General features: G+C 46.6%; 2 protein-coding genes and 1 pseudogene across 2 annotated transcripts; 2 read left to right on the top strand and 1 right to left on the bottom strand.

The window, feature by feature from the left end:
* The first annotated feature begins 1,289 nt into the window (after window positions 1-1,289).
* LOC136452273 (protein NRT1/ PTR FAMILY 6.2) lies at window positions 1,290-4,153 on the top strand. The gene is made up of 3 exons (XM_066452891.1): window positions 1,290-1,800; window positions 1,919-2,281; window positions 2,372-4,153. The coding sequence occupies exons 1-3, from the start codon at window positions 1,798-1,800 to the stop codon at window positions 3,782-3,784; spliced, it is 1,779 nt and encodes a 592-aa protein (XP_066308988.1). The 5' UTR covers window positions 1,290-1,797; the 3' UTR covers window positions 3,785-4,153.
* A 155-nt stretch (window positions 4,154-4,308) lies between these two features.
* Window positions 4,309-9,803, bottom strand: LOC136454730 (DUF724 domain-containing protein 6-like; annotated as a pseudogene).
* Window positions 9,804-13,335: 3,532 nt separating this feature from the next.
* LOC136454729 (uncharacterized) lies at window positions 13,336-15,477 on the top strand. Its single transcript, XM_066455044.1, has 4 exons — window positions 13,336-13,433; window positions 13,536-14,831; window positions 14,911-15,213; window positions 15,288-15,477. The coding sequence occupies exons 1-4, from the start codon at window positions 13,336-13,338 to the stop codon at window positions 15,475-15,477; spliced, it is 1,887 nt and encodes a 628-aa protein (XP_066311141.1).
* Window positions 15,478-17,128: the final 1,651 nt, after the last annotated feature.

The following is a 17,128-nucleotide window of genomic DNA, read 5'->3' as shown; positions in this document are numbered from 1 at the left end:
GGCAACACTACTCCACGGTAAAGGATTGGTGGATGGAGGTATGGCCAATCAACAAGGCTTTCAGCTAAAGGCCTTTCGCTCTCTTTTGTTGTTAGTCACATGAAAAACCTGGAAGGAGCGTAACACGTGAATTTTCAAAAACAACACCTATCAATTCCCTCACTGCTTGCCAAAATCAAGGAGGAGGCTCGCACCTGGTGTGCTGCAGGAGCGAAGCATCTTTCTGAGATCTTGCAAGTCATATAGGCCTATGATGTTTGATACCTTTTCATCTCCTCCTTGTAGTGTGATGTGTTGATTTTATTTTCCCTTTGGCCTAGGCCTTGTTACTTGCCCTATTTTTTTTAATAAACAGTAGGTCCTGCTAGCTAGTTTATATTAAAAAAAAATAATCCTACAGGAATTTTTTTTCTACATGCTCCTCTAGAACTAAAGAAACCCTATGAAACTCCTCTTGATTCCTTTGAGATGCATTATGGATCTATAGGAATTTTGGGCTTTATGGAAATTTTCCTTTGTGCCTCTCTAGTTGAGTTTTCTTCCAACATTTTCAGTTAATGTAGGACTACAAGTTCTGTACAACTCCTATCCAACGTTAGTTTGTTTCAAGAATCTTGCATATTCTAGGTGAACTTATCGACAGTGGCAGTGTATTCTCATGAATGCGTGATGCGTGCCTTTCGAGAATATAGTCAATGGTAGCTTTTGTGGTGTTCTCAAACTTCCAAAGAATATAAATAAGCTCTCCTGTTTGCAAGATTTCAAAACTTTTTGACAAATAAGCTTATGACTATTTGCTAATATATCATCACATAGACAGAACTGTATTGTTTTTGGGGATGGAGGTATACAATCAGGTAAGCATACTTCATCAAAACCTTGGTTGAGAAATGGCGAATGTGTATTCTTATTTAGTTGAACTCTCCCTATATGTGCTTCTCTATAGCTTTTCTAGCTCATTGACGTAGTAAATGAATATCACTTATATGACCTACAAATAGTGCATGTGAAAAAAACTTGCATGTTGATAAATTAAAGGGTGGACAGATGAGCCCCGTTATCGTTTCCTTTTTCCTCCCTCCTCTACTCCTCTTGACACACATGCATAGTTTGCAGTCGTTATTATAGCTTTATTTATCTGTAAAGCTTATCTCCCGTTCCTCCACTGATAGCTACAGTAGCAATCTGCATTATTGTAACCACTAGTCGGCATGACGGGTCCCATTCAGGCATGAAACGGCAGATGCTGTTTGAAGCTCCCAGAACATTCCCTTGGATGAAGGGGGACGAACTGCCCCCTGGGCTCAGCTCCATGCTGATCTGCTCACTTTTCTAAGTTTCCACGTCTCAGGAGCAGCTAGCACGAGTGCTGCTCATCTTCTGACCTTCATTAAATCACCAACACCAGCCAGCATCGTCAGACTTTCTTGAGCGTTATCATTGTATAACATTAATTATTGTATCGAGGTCGAGACTGCCCCACAATTTGGGAGGCGAAAGATCCAGGGCATACAGTCAACTGGTGCAGGTCCCTTTCGCCCGGCCGATCTCCTCCTCTCCATGATCAGCTGATCGGTCGGTCGACGGTCGTATGCGCGTCTCCTGATCTCCGTGCCTATAAAAGGAGGCACCAATCTGCAGGTCGTCCAGCAATCTCATCAGCATTCGATCGCTCCAGCTATCTACACAAGCTAGCCTTGTGTTGTGTTCTCTTCTGCTCGATCGCTCGGCAGTCAGCACAACACGGTTTTCTTGTGTTTTGCTAATATATATAATTCGTCCAAGAAGTTCAAACCAATGGTTCGTGAGGCTAATTTTCTAATAAGCTTAGCTAGCTGTGCATATATATGCAATGCTGAATCTGCTGATGGCTGATACACCATCATGTTGCTCTGTGTGCTTGCGTGCCTTTGATTAGGACGGGAAGAAGGTGCAGGAGAGGGCAGCATGGGGCGCCAGCGACGGCGGCGGCGGCAACCTAGTGCAGGACGCCGTCGACTACAGGGGCTGCCGGGCGGACAAGTCCAGCACGGGCGGCTGGGTGGCGGCGGCGCTCGCCCTCGGGATCGAGCTGTGCGAGCGCCTCTCCACCATGGGCATCGCCGTCAACCTGGTCACCTACCTCACGGGCACCATGCACCTGCCCAGCGCCGCAGCTGCCAACGTGGTCACCGACTTCATGGGCACCTCCTTCCTCCTCTGCCTCCTTGGTGGATTCCTTGCTGACTCCTTCCTCGGACGATACCTCACCATCGCCATCTTCGCGCTCGTACAAGCCATCGTAAGTACTCCTGTATGCATGCAATGCAAACTCGATTGCTGCTCTGGCATGGCACGATAGATGATCCATGCACCTGCGCACACATGACAGGGCACGGGGCTGCTGGCAATGTCCACGGAGCTGCGACAGCTGCGGCCGCCGCCGTGTGGACCCGGCGCGGCTGGGCCATGCGAGCAGGCCACGGGGCTCCAGATGGGCGTCCTGTACGTGTGCCTCTACCTCATCGCGCTCGGCACCGGCGGGCTCAAGTCCAGCGTCTCGGGCTTTGGCACCGACCAGTTCGACGAGCGCGACGCACGCGAGCGCGCCGCCATGGGCCTCTTCTTCAACCGCTTCTTCTTCTTCATCAGCGTCGGCACGCTCCTCGCAGTCACCGTCCTCGTCTACGTCCAGGACCACGTCGGCCGGAGCTGGGCCTATGGCATCTGCGCCGGCGCCATGCTCGTCGCCATCGCCGTCTTCCTGTCAGGCACCAGGCGGTACCGCTACAAGCGCAGCTCCGGGAGCCCCATCGTGCACATCCTCCAGGTCCTCGTCGCTGCCGCCCGGAAGCGGAACATCGTCAAGCAGCCGCTCACCGCCTCCGCGCTCTACGAGGACCGCCCCGAGCACGCGCGCATCCCCCACACCGCCCAGTTCCCGTGCCTGGACAGGGCGGCAGTGATGGCCGGCGACAGCGACAACGAGGTGGGCCACGACGGGCGGCCGACGCCCAACCCGTGGAAACTGTGCTCCGTGTCCCGCGTGGAGGAGGTTAAGATGGTGGCGCGGCTGATGCCGGTGTGGGCGACGACCATCCTGTTCTGGACCATCTACGCGCAGATGATCACCTTCTCCGTGGAGCAGGCGACGACCATGGACCGGCGCATGGGCGGGTTCGAGATCCCAGCCGCCTCGCTCACCGTCTTCTTCGTCGGCGCTATCATGCTCACCCTCGCCTTCTACGACCGCGTCTTCGTCCCGCTCTGCCGGAGCCTCGTGACCGGCCGTCAGGGGTTCACAAACCTGGAGAAGATCGGCATCGGCCTGGTCCTCTCCATCATCGGCATGGCCGCCGCGGCAATCTGCGAGAAGAAGCGCCTCGCCGTCGCTGCCACGAGTGGCGGCGCAGGGCATGGGTCGCTGCCCATCAGCGTCTTCATGCTGACGCCGCAGTTCCTGCTGGTGGGCGCCGGCGAGGCGTTCATCTACACGGGGCAGCTGGACTTCTTCATCACGCGGTCGCCCAAGAGCATGAAGACCATGAGCACGGGCCTCTTCCTCACCACGCTCTCGCTCGGCTTCTTCCTCAGCAGCGCGCTCGTCTCGCTCGTCAAGAGCTGCACGCAGTGGCTCGGTGACACAATCAACCACAGCCGCCTCGACTACTTCTACTGGCTGCTGGCCGTGCTCAGCGTTGTCAATCTCGTCGCCTACCTCGTCTGCGCCATGTGGGCAACGGCACCGGCCAGTAGCCAGGCGGAGCAGCCGCAGTCCGCGATGGCCACCGACGAGAAATGCTAGCAAGATCAGCTACCGATCGACCTCTGTTGCCCTTGCACCGATCACTTATTAACTCTCAAGGCCACACATATACTACTTGATACGCCTACCAATTTAGAGGATTTTATAGTTTGAGTGGTGCAGTTTCGATGTGATCTTCCTACATGTTAAAACCAAGTTCACCTCTGTTTATTGAAAAAAATAAGAAAAACCTTTAAATTCAAGAGGTCTTAGACATAGGCACATAGCTGGCCGTAGTATGATGTTTAGGTCGCTAGACGAAGTTTCTTGTTTCCTGGCTAGTCACTCGTGTAAAACCATGTCCTAATGGGCTTGTACGAGTCTTCGACTCCTATCTTATTATTATATCATGTTCGAGGAAAAAAATTAAATTAATAACATGTCTTCTAATTGCTGAAAATATCACGTAGGATGTTCAACTTCACAAATTGCAACATTGCCTATGAGCTACAACTCAAGAGGGCAACGAGCATTACGACTCAAAATACACATATCTGAAGATCATAGGTGGGGCAGACTGCATACTCAAAATAGACATAACTGAGAAGATCATTTTCTCTCAGATCCATGAAGAAAGCAGACATATTATACATAAACATATCAAGTGCACACGAGAAGGTTTACCTCCCATAATAGCTGAAAAAGATTACTGTAGCAAAGGTGCAGCGACCTGATTGCCACGGTGCAGTAGCAATGCTACAAAAATCGGCTTCAGCATACTTGAGTGACTCCTCAACTTGACACAAATCGACTTGGAGCTTTGAAATAGATGAGCAATTTTCTGTTTTTGCATGTCAATTAAAGCTTTCATCTCTTGGTATTTCTTCTCTTCCATCCCCATGACGCACATGTCAAGCACCTTGAGTCGCTGCTCTAATCCACAGTTTATTGCTTCCATCTCAAATATCTCCTTCTCTAATCTTACTTTCCTGCTCTTGAGATTAATCTGGCATGTCCTTGTACAAAGCAGGTTATGGAGGCGGACCTTCAGGGGGCCAGCTTCAAACCCATTCTCTTCCTCCGTATCCAATAGGATGCTCATCTTCTCTTCATAAAGTCGAGGTTCATCCTGAATTCGCATGTTCTTGATGCTTTCGGCCATGTCTGCAAAAGAGACCATAAGTCCTATGGCTCTTCCTCCACGAAGTTCTGGAGGACAATTCCACGCCTTACGGAAGTGTGGATTCTGTGGTAGCTTCTCAAAGACCTCCATTTTGTTTTTAGGCATCAGCAGCAAGGAAGTTGTAGAGAACACTGGAGAAAGATTGCTGCTGTTAGTTACTGCCAGTGGCATGAATGCTGATGTATCCACCATCAGACCAGGATGAAGCAATGAAGATGGTCCTGATGATTTCTCGGAAACAGGTTCTAGAGGTTGACCCCAAGGTTGTTGTGATGATGCATTGCATTCAGTATATGATACAATTGCAATATCCTTGGCTGCTGGAAACAGTTGGTCCTGTCAGTCAGCGTATCAATGCACTAAAAAAATTACCATTCTGATTTTGCAAGACTTACAGTTTCTACAGGTTTCCAGGTGAAAACCTTCTGCTGACACAAGAGACATACCCATTCTTTCGTTTTTTATCTCCACCTGCCGATAGAATCATCAACAGATGCAGAGTGATTGAAAAATTACATGGAATTCAATAAACTAGAAGAAAACCAAAAGGGTTATATGCAAATGGCAATTAGTTGATTGTGGCAGAGAGGAGTACTTACTTTGTTATCGTTACGGGCTTCAATACAAACGAGGTCAGCCTTGACACCCTTTTGTCCAGATGAAGGTGGTTCTAATTTTCCGATTAGGAAGGCTGCAGCCTCCTCAGGTGAAATGCCTGTTTTTTTGTTTTCTGTATCTATTTGTACATAGAAACATCAACAGATAATCAGAAAGAGTGAACAATTTCCATTGAGTTCAATAGGCTCAAACAAAATAAAAAGAGGCCACAGGAAAATGGCCTGGCAGCTGTAGGTTCTCTTTCATGCCTCTCCCATTGGTTGGGTGGACAAAATTGGAATGAGATGGTTGTGATATATGACAAAAGAAAGAATATTTACTTTGTTATCGTTAGGGGCTTCAATGCACAAGAGACTGCCTTCAATATCCTGTAGTCTAGACGAAGATAGTTCTTGTTTCCCAATTGGGAAGGCTCCACCATATGATTGGTTGACAGTCTTCTGATTAAAGGGCGTACCCAGTGCAGAGAGCTCCCGCTCTGTGCGGGGTCTGAGGAAGGGTTGACAGTCTTCTGATTGGCTGATAATATTTGCAACTGATTAGACAGGCTTTACTAGTGTAACTCAAGCTTATGCTTGTAACAAGAACTTACAAATTCTAGGGTTAGTCAAACCAGTACCTGCTCCTTCAATGGAAGTACCAGCCACCCAACTGTTCACCTGCATCGGTATTCAGATATATTGTAATGCTAGACAATCAAGAAGGATATATCATATATGTATATGTCAAAGGGAGGAAAAAAGGAGAAAAGAGAAACGCTAGAAGAGCTGCTACCTCTGTAATTTTTGGGCACATTTCCTGGTTTTCGCCTCCACTTTGCATTTTGATTGGGTTATAACTAGAATCGTCGCTGATTTCAATAAAACTTCCATGGCTAGAGTCATCACTGATCACAACAACATCACCAAAGTTGTACTTGCTACCAATTTCAATAACATCATCCAGTGAAGAAACAGAAAGGTCCTTTCTCTTACTAGCAAGTGCCTAGATTACATGACCAGATGAAAACAGCAGGGAATCTGAATCAGTACTGAGGAAGAATCAGTGACCAAAAAGGCGCATGTCTGCATGATAACAGTTGGAAGGTACTGAAGCTAAAAGAATGAATGATACAGAAGAAAGCTATCTGAGAAATGCACCAACCTTGTGCTAAAATAACTTCCCACACTTTTGAATGCTGGTGAAGTGAGTAATACTTTCAAATTTTGGTGCTATAACGAAGAAAGGATTCAAAACAAGACAGTGTGTACCTTTGGCAAGGAGTGCCTCCCTTTTCCATCGCACGGTGTACAGATTAACTTCACTGCATTGGCTTCCAGTATTTGTTCTTCCCCCTTTACAACCCCAAACCCTAAACCCGCCCGTTCTCTCTCTAGTTTCTTCACCCTAGAGACATGCTTTTCAGAAGGTATTTCCATATCCATAACATGCTTTAATGATGAGCTGTCTGTATCTTGCCTGAGATTTAAAGAGTGCCTCAAGTGCACCTCTTCCATTTGAGCATTTTCTTTCCTCACCCTTTTGTTAGGGATTGAACTATACTGATCACTGTTTCCACCATGTGTGGAGAACTCTGGTGAATAGCCAGAATCTGATGAATAGTCAGAATCAGAATCTGAATAATTTCTTTTCCTGGCATATTTCTAGTAAACAAAAAGGGGATATTAGTACAGAGAATTGGGATAAATATAACCATCATTTGAAAAGATATCGTAAACTTGCAATCATGCGAAGCAATAGAAACAACAACTTAGAAGTAGACTCAAGATGTGGGTAAGATCATGGATACACAATGATTAACTGGTGAAACACCTTGGTAGAACGTATCCTCCATTCCGGACTGTCCCATTTGGCCTTGGGTCTCAAGGACGCACTTGACACAATCATGTAGTCATTTCCATATGCGTTGCTATGCTCTTTGACCTTTACTCTATATCTTCTAGGTTCACAGCTGCCAACATCTGCAATGACACCTAGTGACCAGATGCCATCATGATATACTTCCACCTCTGCCGAGGGCTTCAATTCATACTCCAACTTCATTTTGTCATAGATGGGTTCTGGCCAAATGAACCTTGTGTGGAGGACCTCAATGGAGCTCTCCCCATTTCCGTAGCTAACAACATAGTTGGTACTGCCGACCATCTTCTTAATAATAGCCGGCCTCCAAACTCTGCCCTGTTTATCACACATCACTTCTATGCGGCTTCCTTCTGCATATTGTGGTATCCCTCGCAGCTGAATTCAAAATAATGAAAAGAAGCAACAAAGTTAGGTTAACCAAAACCGCGAGATAATTTATTTGGCAAACTAAAAATGCCATGGTGCTCTTTAAGCTTCAGTGCAAATGCTCTCTTAGAACGTGAACTTGGTGGCTTAGATAACCATACAGTATAAACTAAGCTAAATGGCTACTGGGCAGTTTGAGGAGTAAACATGATCGCCTAGTTACAATCCATAACTTGCCATGATTTAGTGAATAGGTGTTCAAGTGACTCGGTTGTAAAGATGTATAAATGAAGCCACCTTATTCTCAAATGGATATTTAGTAAACAAATAAACCTATGCTGTCACTAGTCTTTCCATTCCAGGTACTGTTTGGCTTGCACGGTTAAGCATCCCAACGGGCAAATAGTTCGTGACCAATGCATGTAAAACTTTCCTAAGAGGCTATTGGCTACCTGTTTGCATCAGCTAAACAGCATGACATTAAATAAACACAGTAAAGCAATGGAGCAAGATTAGGTCTAAGAAATGCAAGAATAAACTCCTGTGCATGCAGTACAGAAACAGGTTTTTTGCAAAATAGTTATGTGCTTTCATTTGATGAAATAGTAGATAAGTTTGATGTGCAATAAAATTAGGCCCCGTTTAGATCCAAAAATTTTTGGATTTTGGCTACTGTAGCACTTTCGTTTTTATTTGGCAATTAGTGTCTAATTATGGACTAATTAGGTTCGAAAGGTTCGTCTCGCGATTTCTCACCCAACTGTGCAATTAGTTTTTTTTTCGTCTACATTTAGTACTCCATGCATGTGCCGCACGATTCGATGTGACGGGTACTATGCAAAAATTTTTGGCTTTTGGATGGCATCTAAACGGGGCCTTAATCCTGAAAACGGAGCAGAGTACATTATGTTTCTTAATAAATATAATAGATCGATGGAAACTTAAAAATCCTAAGTCCCTTTCTGGATAGAGGGCATTATCACCAAAATTAAGCAGGAATTGAACTATTTCCTGTGAAGCTAGTGCAAAATTGCTGCACGCCTGCACCTGGAGTGCTAAATCAAAAGGAAGTTTCTATGCGATAGAGCAAAGCAGGCTGCTATTTGCTCACCACTTCCTGCGCGTCGATCGAGCTTCTGTACACGAACTCCCGCCTGGGCCGCACAAACGAGACCGAGAGCACCACTACCTCGCGGAACAGCGGGAGCGACACGACGAACTGTGTCTCCTGGTTCGGCCTCCGCTTGGGCCGGATGTCGGACACGACGCCCGGCCACCATCCGTCGCTGTGGTACGCCTCGACGAGATCGAACAGCTCCAACTCGCGCCCCGGCGGTGGTCTCGGCCGTACATCGGAGGCTGCCACTACCTCCCGCAGCGGGGGGCCGCCGCGGCGGACGAGGAGTTCGGAGTAGAGTACCTTGTAGCGACCGGAGCCCGGGAGGCGCGCGGTGACGGTGGCCTCGAAGCGCGCGCCGCGGAAGCCCGGTCCGGTGAAGAGGACCTCGACCTCATCCCCCACGGCGTAGCGGCGGCTGCGTGGTCAACTGCCGGAGCCCGTGCCGGCATCCTTCCCCTCCTCCTCCGCAGGCGATCGAACCATGCTTGCAGCCTCGGGTATGGTGCAAGGAAATTTCGGGGGGAGACGAGGGACTGAAGAAGTGAAACCGCGGATGAGGGTTTTAACAGTGCCGACTTTGAGTTCGAAATTTGAAATGTGAAAGGGAAGTGAGTGCAGCTGAAGCTCACAAACCAGGGGCTCCACCTCGACAGCTTCAGGCGCGCATAGGAAAAGCGATTCGGCCTGAGCGGCGTGGGGGGCAGGCGAATAGCCGGCGGCCGCGCTGGCGGCGACCAAGGCAGGGAACTCTCCCCCAAAAGCACCTACCTGGGGAGCGGCAGCACCTGGCACGCCGCCGCCTAAGTGTCGAGGTGACGAGGAGGCGAGGAAGACGGACGCGCGACCTCGCAGATAGCGGCACCTCAGGGTCGATCGACGAGGATGGAGGCGGCGGATGAAAAGGACGAGTCGCCGGCGGAGTCGACGCCCATGGGAGCGTATGCTCTGGTACTGGCAGTTCGGCTGGTCAGTTTTTTTTCAGCCGGGATTCACTGTTGCTGGCTGGCTCTCGCAAATTCGTGGGACGAGTCGCCGCGTGCCGTTGGATGCGAACGGGAGGTCCGGTATGCGCGACTGTAGACATGCTCCTTCACTACCAAAATAAATGTTTGTCTCACGTTTTGAAGAGTCAATTTTTTTTAACTTTAACTAAATTTTATAGAAAATAATATTAACAATACATTTGTATCTCTAAATATAATTACTATAAAAATATACTCCGTACGTCTTAAATTATAAGCCATTTCAAAAATCTCGGAAGAATAAAAGCATCTTAAGTTTTACCAAATTTAAAAGATAAGACAATAATATTTATGATACCCACTAAGTATCATTAGGTTCTTCATTAATTATATTTTCATAATATATCTATTTGATGTATAAATCTTTATAATTCTTTCTATAAATTTTGTCAAACTTAAGATGCTTTGACTCTATAAGATTCTTGAAATGATTTATAATTTGGGACGAAGGGAGTATGATACAATTAATAATCTAATGATAAGTAATGGATGTAATAAATCTTAGCATTTTTCATATAGATTTTGATCAAACCTAAGTTTGTTCGACTCTTCGTAGTAGATGTGCACTTATTTGGAACAGCGTGGCTAGCGCCCAGACATCTAGACGATAGCCCCGTCCAGATGCACGCGCCTGCCCCGCACGCTGCAGCACCTAACCCACCCGCAATGCCTATCCGCCTGCCACACCTACCTGACGTTCGCACGCTTATCGGGTAGGGTTCCCTGCTGAGCTCGAAATGCCACGACGAGATAGAGGGAAGGAAGGGAAGGCGAGGGACAAATAACTTTTTACCATTATAACGGACGGCCACTCTTCAGTTCTCACCTTGGCGAATTCTCATATTCTTTCACCAGCGTTGTTGGCTCCGAGATACACTTTTACCACTTTTGCACTCGTGGCGCTCCAGCACAGCTTGCCACATCGGCCCCGAGCGCGTGAAGGGTGCAAAATGACGTCGCCTGCCCCTGCCCCCCTTGTCTTAGCTATCCGGGCTGATCTCAGTTGACCCAGCCGGCCCATTTGCCCTGTCCCCTTCATCTCCCCCGCGCTCTGCTCTGGACCTCGCCGTCGCCGCCCTCCGCCGCTGCATTCCATATTCCATCCCGCCGAAGCCGTCAGCTGAGAAAAGGGGGAAAAAAGGTATGTCCCGTCCGGACCAACACTCTCATTCCCCGTTTTGGGTTTGCACATTTACGATTCCAGGTTAGGGTTAGGGTTTTTGAGAATGATGATGGACTTGCTTTTCTTTCTTGTGACCCTGGGCACTCGGTTAACCGAAACCGATTGGTTCGGTTCGGTTCCACAGTTATTTGCAAAATTCGGTTAGTTTTAAACTGAGAATCGATCGATTAGCGCAAAAACTAGGAACCGATGAATTTTGGTCTAGGTTAGTTCGGTTCGATTTCGGTTCTAATCGAACTAACCGAGCCAAAGATTTCAGCGATGAAACACATGGAAAAAATGCAAAAATCACGACCATATTCAGCAGAAAAAGAATGCAAAAAATTCACTCAAGATCCGGTCCTCCACGACGAGGAGAGAGCAGTCAACCCTCTGCCCCAGATCTTGGCAGACAGCAACGGTGGTGGCAGGCGGTGCCGTTGCCGGACTCCAGGTAGGCGGCGGCGGTGGCTCGAGTTTCAGGCAAGCACAGGCGAGCAGAGGCAGAGGGGCGGCTCGCTGGCTCGTCCTCCCGAGTCCAGGCGGAGGGGCAGCCGGGGTGGCTCGATCTTCAGGACCTGCCGAGGTGGTGTCACGGTGAGCGTGAAGGGGTGTCGAGCAAGGGGACGGGGGAGTAAGGGGCGGCGGCTTCCTGAGAGCTAGCGTGCGGATGTGGGAGATTGGGCAATGGAAAGAGACCTTTGCTTCTATATATACGTAGGGTTGTTTACTTGGGCTTGGGCTTGACATTTGCTGATGGGCCTCTTTCATCATCTCGGTTATTTCAGTTAACCATGGTAGAGAACCGAATTAATCTGACTAATTTTGGTTCTAGAAAACAGGAACCGAACTAATAACCGAAGTCTTCGGTTCTGGTTCTTTCGATTTTGATCCAATTATTTTGGTTTGATTTTCAGTTCTCGGTTAAAATTGCCCAGGCCGACTTTCTTGGACAGTACATGTAGTCGGTGTTGAAGGCAGACGCAATGGACTGGCATTTGACTAGTGGTTGCCCTGTTTGGTAAGAACCCTAATTTTCCTAGTCGTTTTCTCTTCACTTTCATGGGACGGGACTGCGGATGCTGTGTAGTAGGTTGTCCCTAACATTGCATCTGTGTTTGTGCCAGGATTGATCCTGGTAATGCGTTTAGATTAGTTGTAAAGGTTTCTAAGTGGATTGCTAAGGATGAGTACGGGCTAGTGGCAATGGCTGAGCAGGAACACCAAATCTGGCTTGATAGGACTCAGCATTATTCTCTAGCTAAGTTTCATGACGAAATGGGTGGGAAGATAATCTGGGGACCTTCACAGACATTGGCAGTTTGGGTGGTTGAGCTTGACAGCCCATCTCAATGGAAAATAAGGAGGGATGAACATTTTTAGCAACTTATACTGGCTAGATGGAATGAAAAGGAAGCTGTGCTTGTAGTGGATGTTGTCAATAAAGATGATCAATCTGTCAATGCTTGCTCTGATTTTAGGTTTGTCTCTGGTGTAACTTCTGCTGGCAGTGGTGGTCCTAGTAATGCTGCTGGTAATGGTGCTACTGGTAATGATCAAGGCAGTGTTGCTCCTGATAATACACAAGGTAGTGCTGTACATGATAATGTTGAAGGCACTGGTGACACTTGTAGCAGTCCTCCTCCTTCTATGCCACCTGAACAAGCACAACCAGTAGATTGGGCTGAGTTGACCATTTTACAAGAAGATAATGAGGATGGAGACGCCAAGCAAGCTGCTGATGAGGATAAAGTTTATGAGGCTATGGGTTTTGCAGCAGCAGATGAGAGAGCTGAGGATGCAGCTAGGGAAGCTATTCCTATTCCTACCATGACAGCTGAGATGTAGGCTGATATGGAAGAGGCAGCAGTTCCAGTTGATGACCATGATGATCAAGAGCCAATGTTTGATTGGGACAGACAAAATCCAGATTTGTCTGTTGGGGTTTATTTTCCATCCATGAATGATTTTAGGCTAGCTGTAAGACAACATGCAATAGTCAAAGATTTTGAACTTGCTACTGCTCATTCAGATACTGAAAGGTTTAGGGGACATTGTGCTTCTCTAGGATGTCCTTGGATCATTAGAGCTAGAACCCAGCATGGTGGGAGTGTCAGGGTACTTTGCATTTCATTGCTCATATAATATTTTTGCAATTTTTGTATGGCTTTTCAGGTAATGCTGACTCAAATATTCAAATGGTTTGCTTCTTTGCAGGTGCAAATAAATGAAGGTGTGCATACATGTGTCTCTAGGAACAAGGTGCCTAGGGGTGCTATGGCATCACAAGGTTGGGTGGCAGAAATGGCATTACCATATTTGATGAGGATGCCAGCCATGGGCCCAAAGGCACTGAAGGCAGAGCTAGATGAAAAGTACAACATTGATATCAACTACCAGACTGTTGTGTATGGAAGAAAGAGAGCAGCTGACAAGCTTTTTGGTAAGCTTGCTGATTCCTTTGATTGGTTGTATAGGTTTAAGGCAGAGGTGGAATTGAGATCACCTGGTAGTATTGTTGAGGTTGATAGTGAGGAAATTGATGGCAAGGTTCATTTTACTAGATTTTTCTGTTGTTTCAAGGCTGCCATAGATGGTTTTAGAAATGGGTGTAGGCCTTACATTAGTATAGATTCAACCCACTTAAATGGGCTCTGGAATGGCCAGCTGCCCTCTGCTCAAGCATTGGATGGCCACAACTGGATGTTTCCATTGGCCTTTGGATTTTTTGGGTCAGAAACCAAAGACAACTGGATCTGGTTTATGCAGCAGCTTAGCAAAGCAATTGGCCCTATGGAAAATTTAGCAGTGTGTACTGATGCTTGTAAGGGTCTTGAGGCAGCAGTGGCTCAGGTCTGGCCTGATTGTGAGAAGAGGGAGTGTTTCGGGCATTTGATGGAGAATTTAAAGAAGTATTATACTGGAGAGGTGTATGCCAAGAATATGTGGCCAGCAGCAAGAGCTTACACTCCACACAAATTCAAATTCTATTTTGACAAGGTTGTTGATGCTAGCCCAGGTATTGTCAAGTGGCTGAATGACTACCATAACCTACTTTGGGCTAGGAGCAAGTTCAGTACAGAGATTAAATGTGATTATATTAACAATAATTTGGCTGAGTCTTGGAATGCCTGGATCAGAGAATGCAAGGATCTCCCTGTACATTGCTTGGCTGATGCTATTAGGGAGAAGACACTGACTTTGTTTGCTAAGAGGAGAAGGATCTCAGTTGCTTTAAATCCTGGCATCTTGCCTGTTGTCATACACCAATTGAATGCAGCCTCCAGGGGTCTAGGGCACCTCAAAGTAAAGAAGGGCCATCCACAGGAAGCAGAAGTTACAGAAATATACAAGGACCAAGAGGTTAGGAGGCATGTTGTTTATCTAAAACAGCATGCATGTACTTGCAGGGAGTGGCAGCTCACTGGGAAGCCATGCCCACATGCCCTAGCTGTCATCACCAGCCAAAGACAGCCACACATGGGCTTGTTTGTTGACCAGTACTATTCTGTTGAGAAATTCCAAGCAGCATACCATGGTGTTATCCCTCACATCACTGATAGAAACCAATGGCCAGAAGTTGACAAGGGTTTCAAATGTCATGCACCAATAATCAAGGAAAAAAAGAAGCTAGGTAGGGAGAGGAAGAAAAGGTACCCTGGACCATTTGAAACTACTGGTAGAAGAACTAGGCAGGCAAAATGCAAAGATTGTGGAGAGTATGGACACAGGAGTGGCAGCTGGAGATGCTCACTGACAGGAACAAGGAAAAGGTTAATTCTAAACTTATTTTGTTCACCATTCTCACCAATACTTATATAGTGTACCCTGATCTGTTTTGTTTCATGCCAGAAAGAGGACAAAGAAGACAGCAGCAAAACCTGAAAGGCCAAAGAAGGCAAAGAAGGACCAAGCAGATGAGGGCTCAAGTGTTCAGTGTTCACCAAGGACAAGACTGGCAGCAGCCAGAGAAGCAGCTGACAGAGCAGCCAAAGCAGCTCAGCTAGCTGCAGATAAGGCAGCAGTAGCAGCTGAAGCAGCAGCAGCCAAAGAAGCACCCCTGGAGACTGTATACCAAGCACTTAGAAGCCCCAACACACCTACACCCCTAGAGACTGTATACCAAGCACCTGGAAGCCCCCACACACCTACAAGGTACAATTTCATTCTTCACTGTACATTTTGCAAAATATTGAAGAAGCAACACTAAATGGTTTATATGCACACAGGAACAATTGCCTGGAATTGGTAGTTGTGAACGTTGCGAACCCGCTAGGAGATGAAGCAACTGGCAAAAGAAAGATGACACCCAGGAGGAAGCAACTAGCTACCAAGATCAAGAAGACTCCAACAAAAAATACTCCAGCAAAGAAGTCTCCAGCAAAGAAGACTGCAGGAACCAAGGGGAAGAAGAAATGAGACAAAGCTTGAATTAAAAATGTCTCTTATTTTGGCCTATGCTGTCCTGAACCTGTTTATTTTGGGAAACAAGCTTGTATGGTCTTTTCTTTTGTAAACTGTTATGTAAAACCTGTCATGGATGTGGCCACAGTACATCCTTGTGTATGGATGGGGAACTGCTGTGAAGTGGCCAGAATAAAACCTGTCATGTAATGTAATGCTTAACTGTTAGGTTCGTTTCTATCACTTGATGATTTTGTGATCTGTGCATTTGCTATCTATGCTCCATTCATTGTCAGCGCGGGGGAGATGAAGGGGACAGGGCAAATGGGCCGGCTGGGTCAACTGAGACCGGCCCGGATAGCTAAGACGAGGGGGGCAGGGGCAGGCGAGGTCATTTTGCACCATTCGCGCGCTCGGGGCCGACGTGGCAAGCTGTGCTGAAGCGCCACGAGTGCAAAAGTGGTAAAAGTGTATCTCGGAGCGAACAACGCTGGTGAAAGAATATGGGAATTCGCCAAGATGAGAACTGGAGAGTGGCCGTCCGTTATAATGGCAAAAAGTTATTTGTCCCGGCGGAGTCGACGCCCATGGGAGCGTATGCTCTGGTACTGGCAGTTCGGCTGGTCAGTTTTTTTTCAGCCGGAATTCACTGTTGCTGGCTGGCTCTCGCAAATTCGTGGGACGAGTCGCCGCGTGCCGTTGGACGTGCCGTTGGATGCGAACGGGAGGTCCGGTATGCGCGACTGTAGACATGCTCCTTCACTACCAAAATAAATGTTTGTCTCACGTTTTGAAGAGTCAATTTTTTTTAACTTTAACTAAATTTTATAGAAAATAATATTAACAATACATTTGTATCTCTAAATATAATTACTATAAAAATATACTCCGTACGTCTTAAATTATAAGCCATTTCAAAAATCTCGGAAGAGTAAAAGCATCTTAAGTTTTACCAAATTTAAAAGATAAGACAATAATATTTATGATACCCACTAAGTATCATTAGGTTCTTCATTAATTATATTTTCATAGTATATCTATTTGATGTATAAATCTTTATAATTCTTTCTATAAATTTTGTCAAACTTAAGATGCTTTGACTCTATAAGATTCTTGAAATGATTTATAATTTGGGACGAAGGGAGTATGATACAATTAATAATCTAATGATAAGTAATGGATGTAATAAATCTTAGCATTTTTCATATAGATTTTGATCAAACCTAAGTTTGTTCGACTCTTCGTAGTAGATGTGCACTTATTTGGAACAGCGTGGCTAGCGCCCAGACATCTAGACGATAGCCCCGTCCAGATGCCCGCGCCTGCCCCGCACGCTGCAGCACCTACCCCACCCGCAATGCCTATCCGCCTGCCACACCTAGCTGACGTTCGCACGCTTATCGGGTAGGGTTCCCTGCTGAGCTCGAAATGCCACGACGAGATAGAGGGAAGGAAGGGAAGGGGAGGAAGAGCAACACCAAATCTATATTTTAAAACGTACAGATAAAATATTTGCAACATACGTCTAAAATAAATGAAACACGCGCTTGAAACATGCGTGTATAGCTATTGCAACATTTGCAACATCAGGATCTACTTTTGAAATATCCAGATGAAACATTTGCAACATATGTATGAAACATTTGAAACACTTATTCGAAGAGAT

The sequence above is a fragment of the Miscanthus floridulus genome, chromosome 5 (assembly GCF_019320115.1).
Source record: "Miscanthus floridulus cultivar M001 chromosome 5, ASM1932011v1, whole genome shotgun sequence".
Taxonomy (NCBI): domain Eukaryota; kingdom Viridiplantae; phylum Streptophyta; class Magnoliopsida; order Poales; family Poaceae; genus Miscanthus; species Miscanthus floridulus.
Note: the sequence above shows the minus strand (reverse complement) of the source record. Positions and strands in the feature narration are given on the sequence as shown.

What these genes read in the sequence shown, in the direction of transcription:
- LOC136452273 (XM_066452891.1), top strand. An exon ending in TCGCGCTCGTACAAGCCATC is followed by an intron (nt 2,282 to 2,371) that starts GTAAGTACTCCT and finishes CACACATGACAG; the next exon opens with GGCACGGGGCTGCTGGCAAT.
- LOC136454729 (XM_066455044.1), top strand. Translation starts at nt 13,336, where the DNA reads ATGGCATCACAAGGTTGGGTGGCAGAAATGGCATTACCATATTTGATG. An exon ending in AAGGCAGAGCTAGATGAAAA is followed by an intron (nt 13,434 to 13,535) that starts GTACAACATTGA and finishes TTGGTTGTATAG; the next exon opens with GTTTAAGGCAGAGGTGGAAT. An exon ending in CTGACAGGAACAAGGAAAAG is followed by an intron (nt 14,832 to 14,910) that starts GTTAATTCTAAA and finishes GTTTCATGCCAG; the next exon opens with AAAGAGGACAAAGAAGACAG.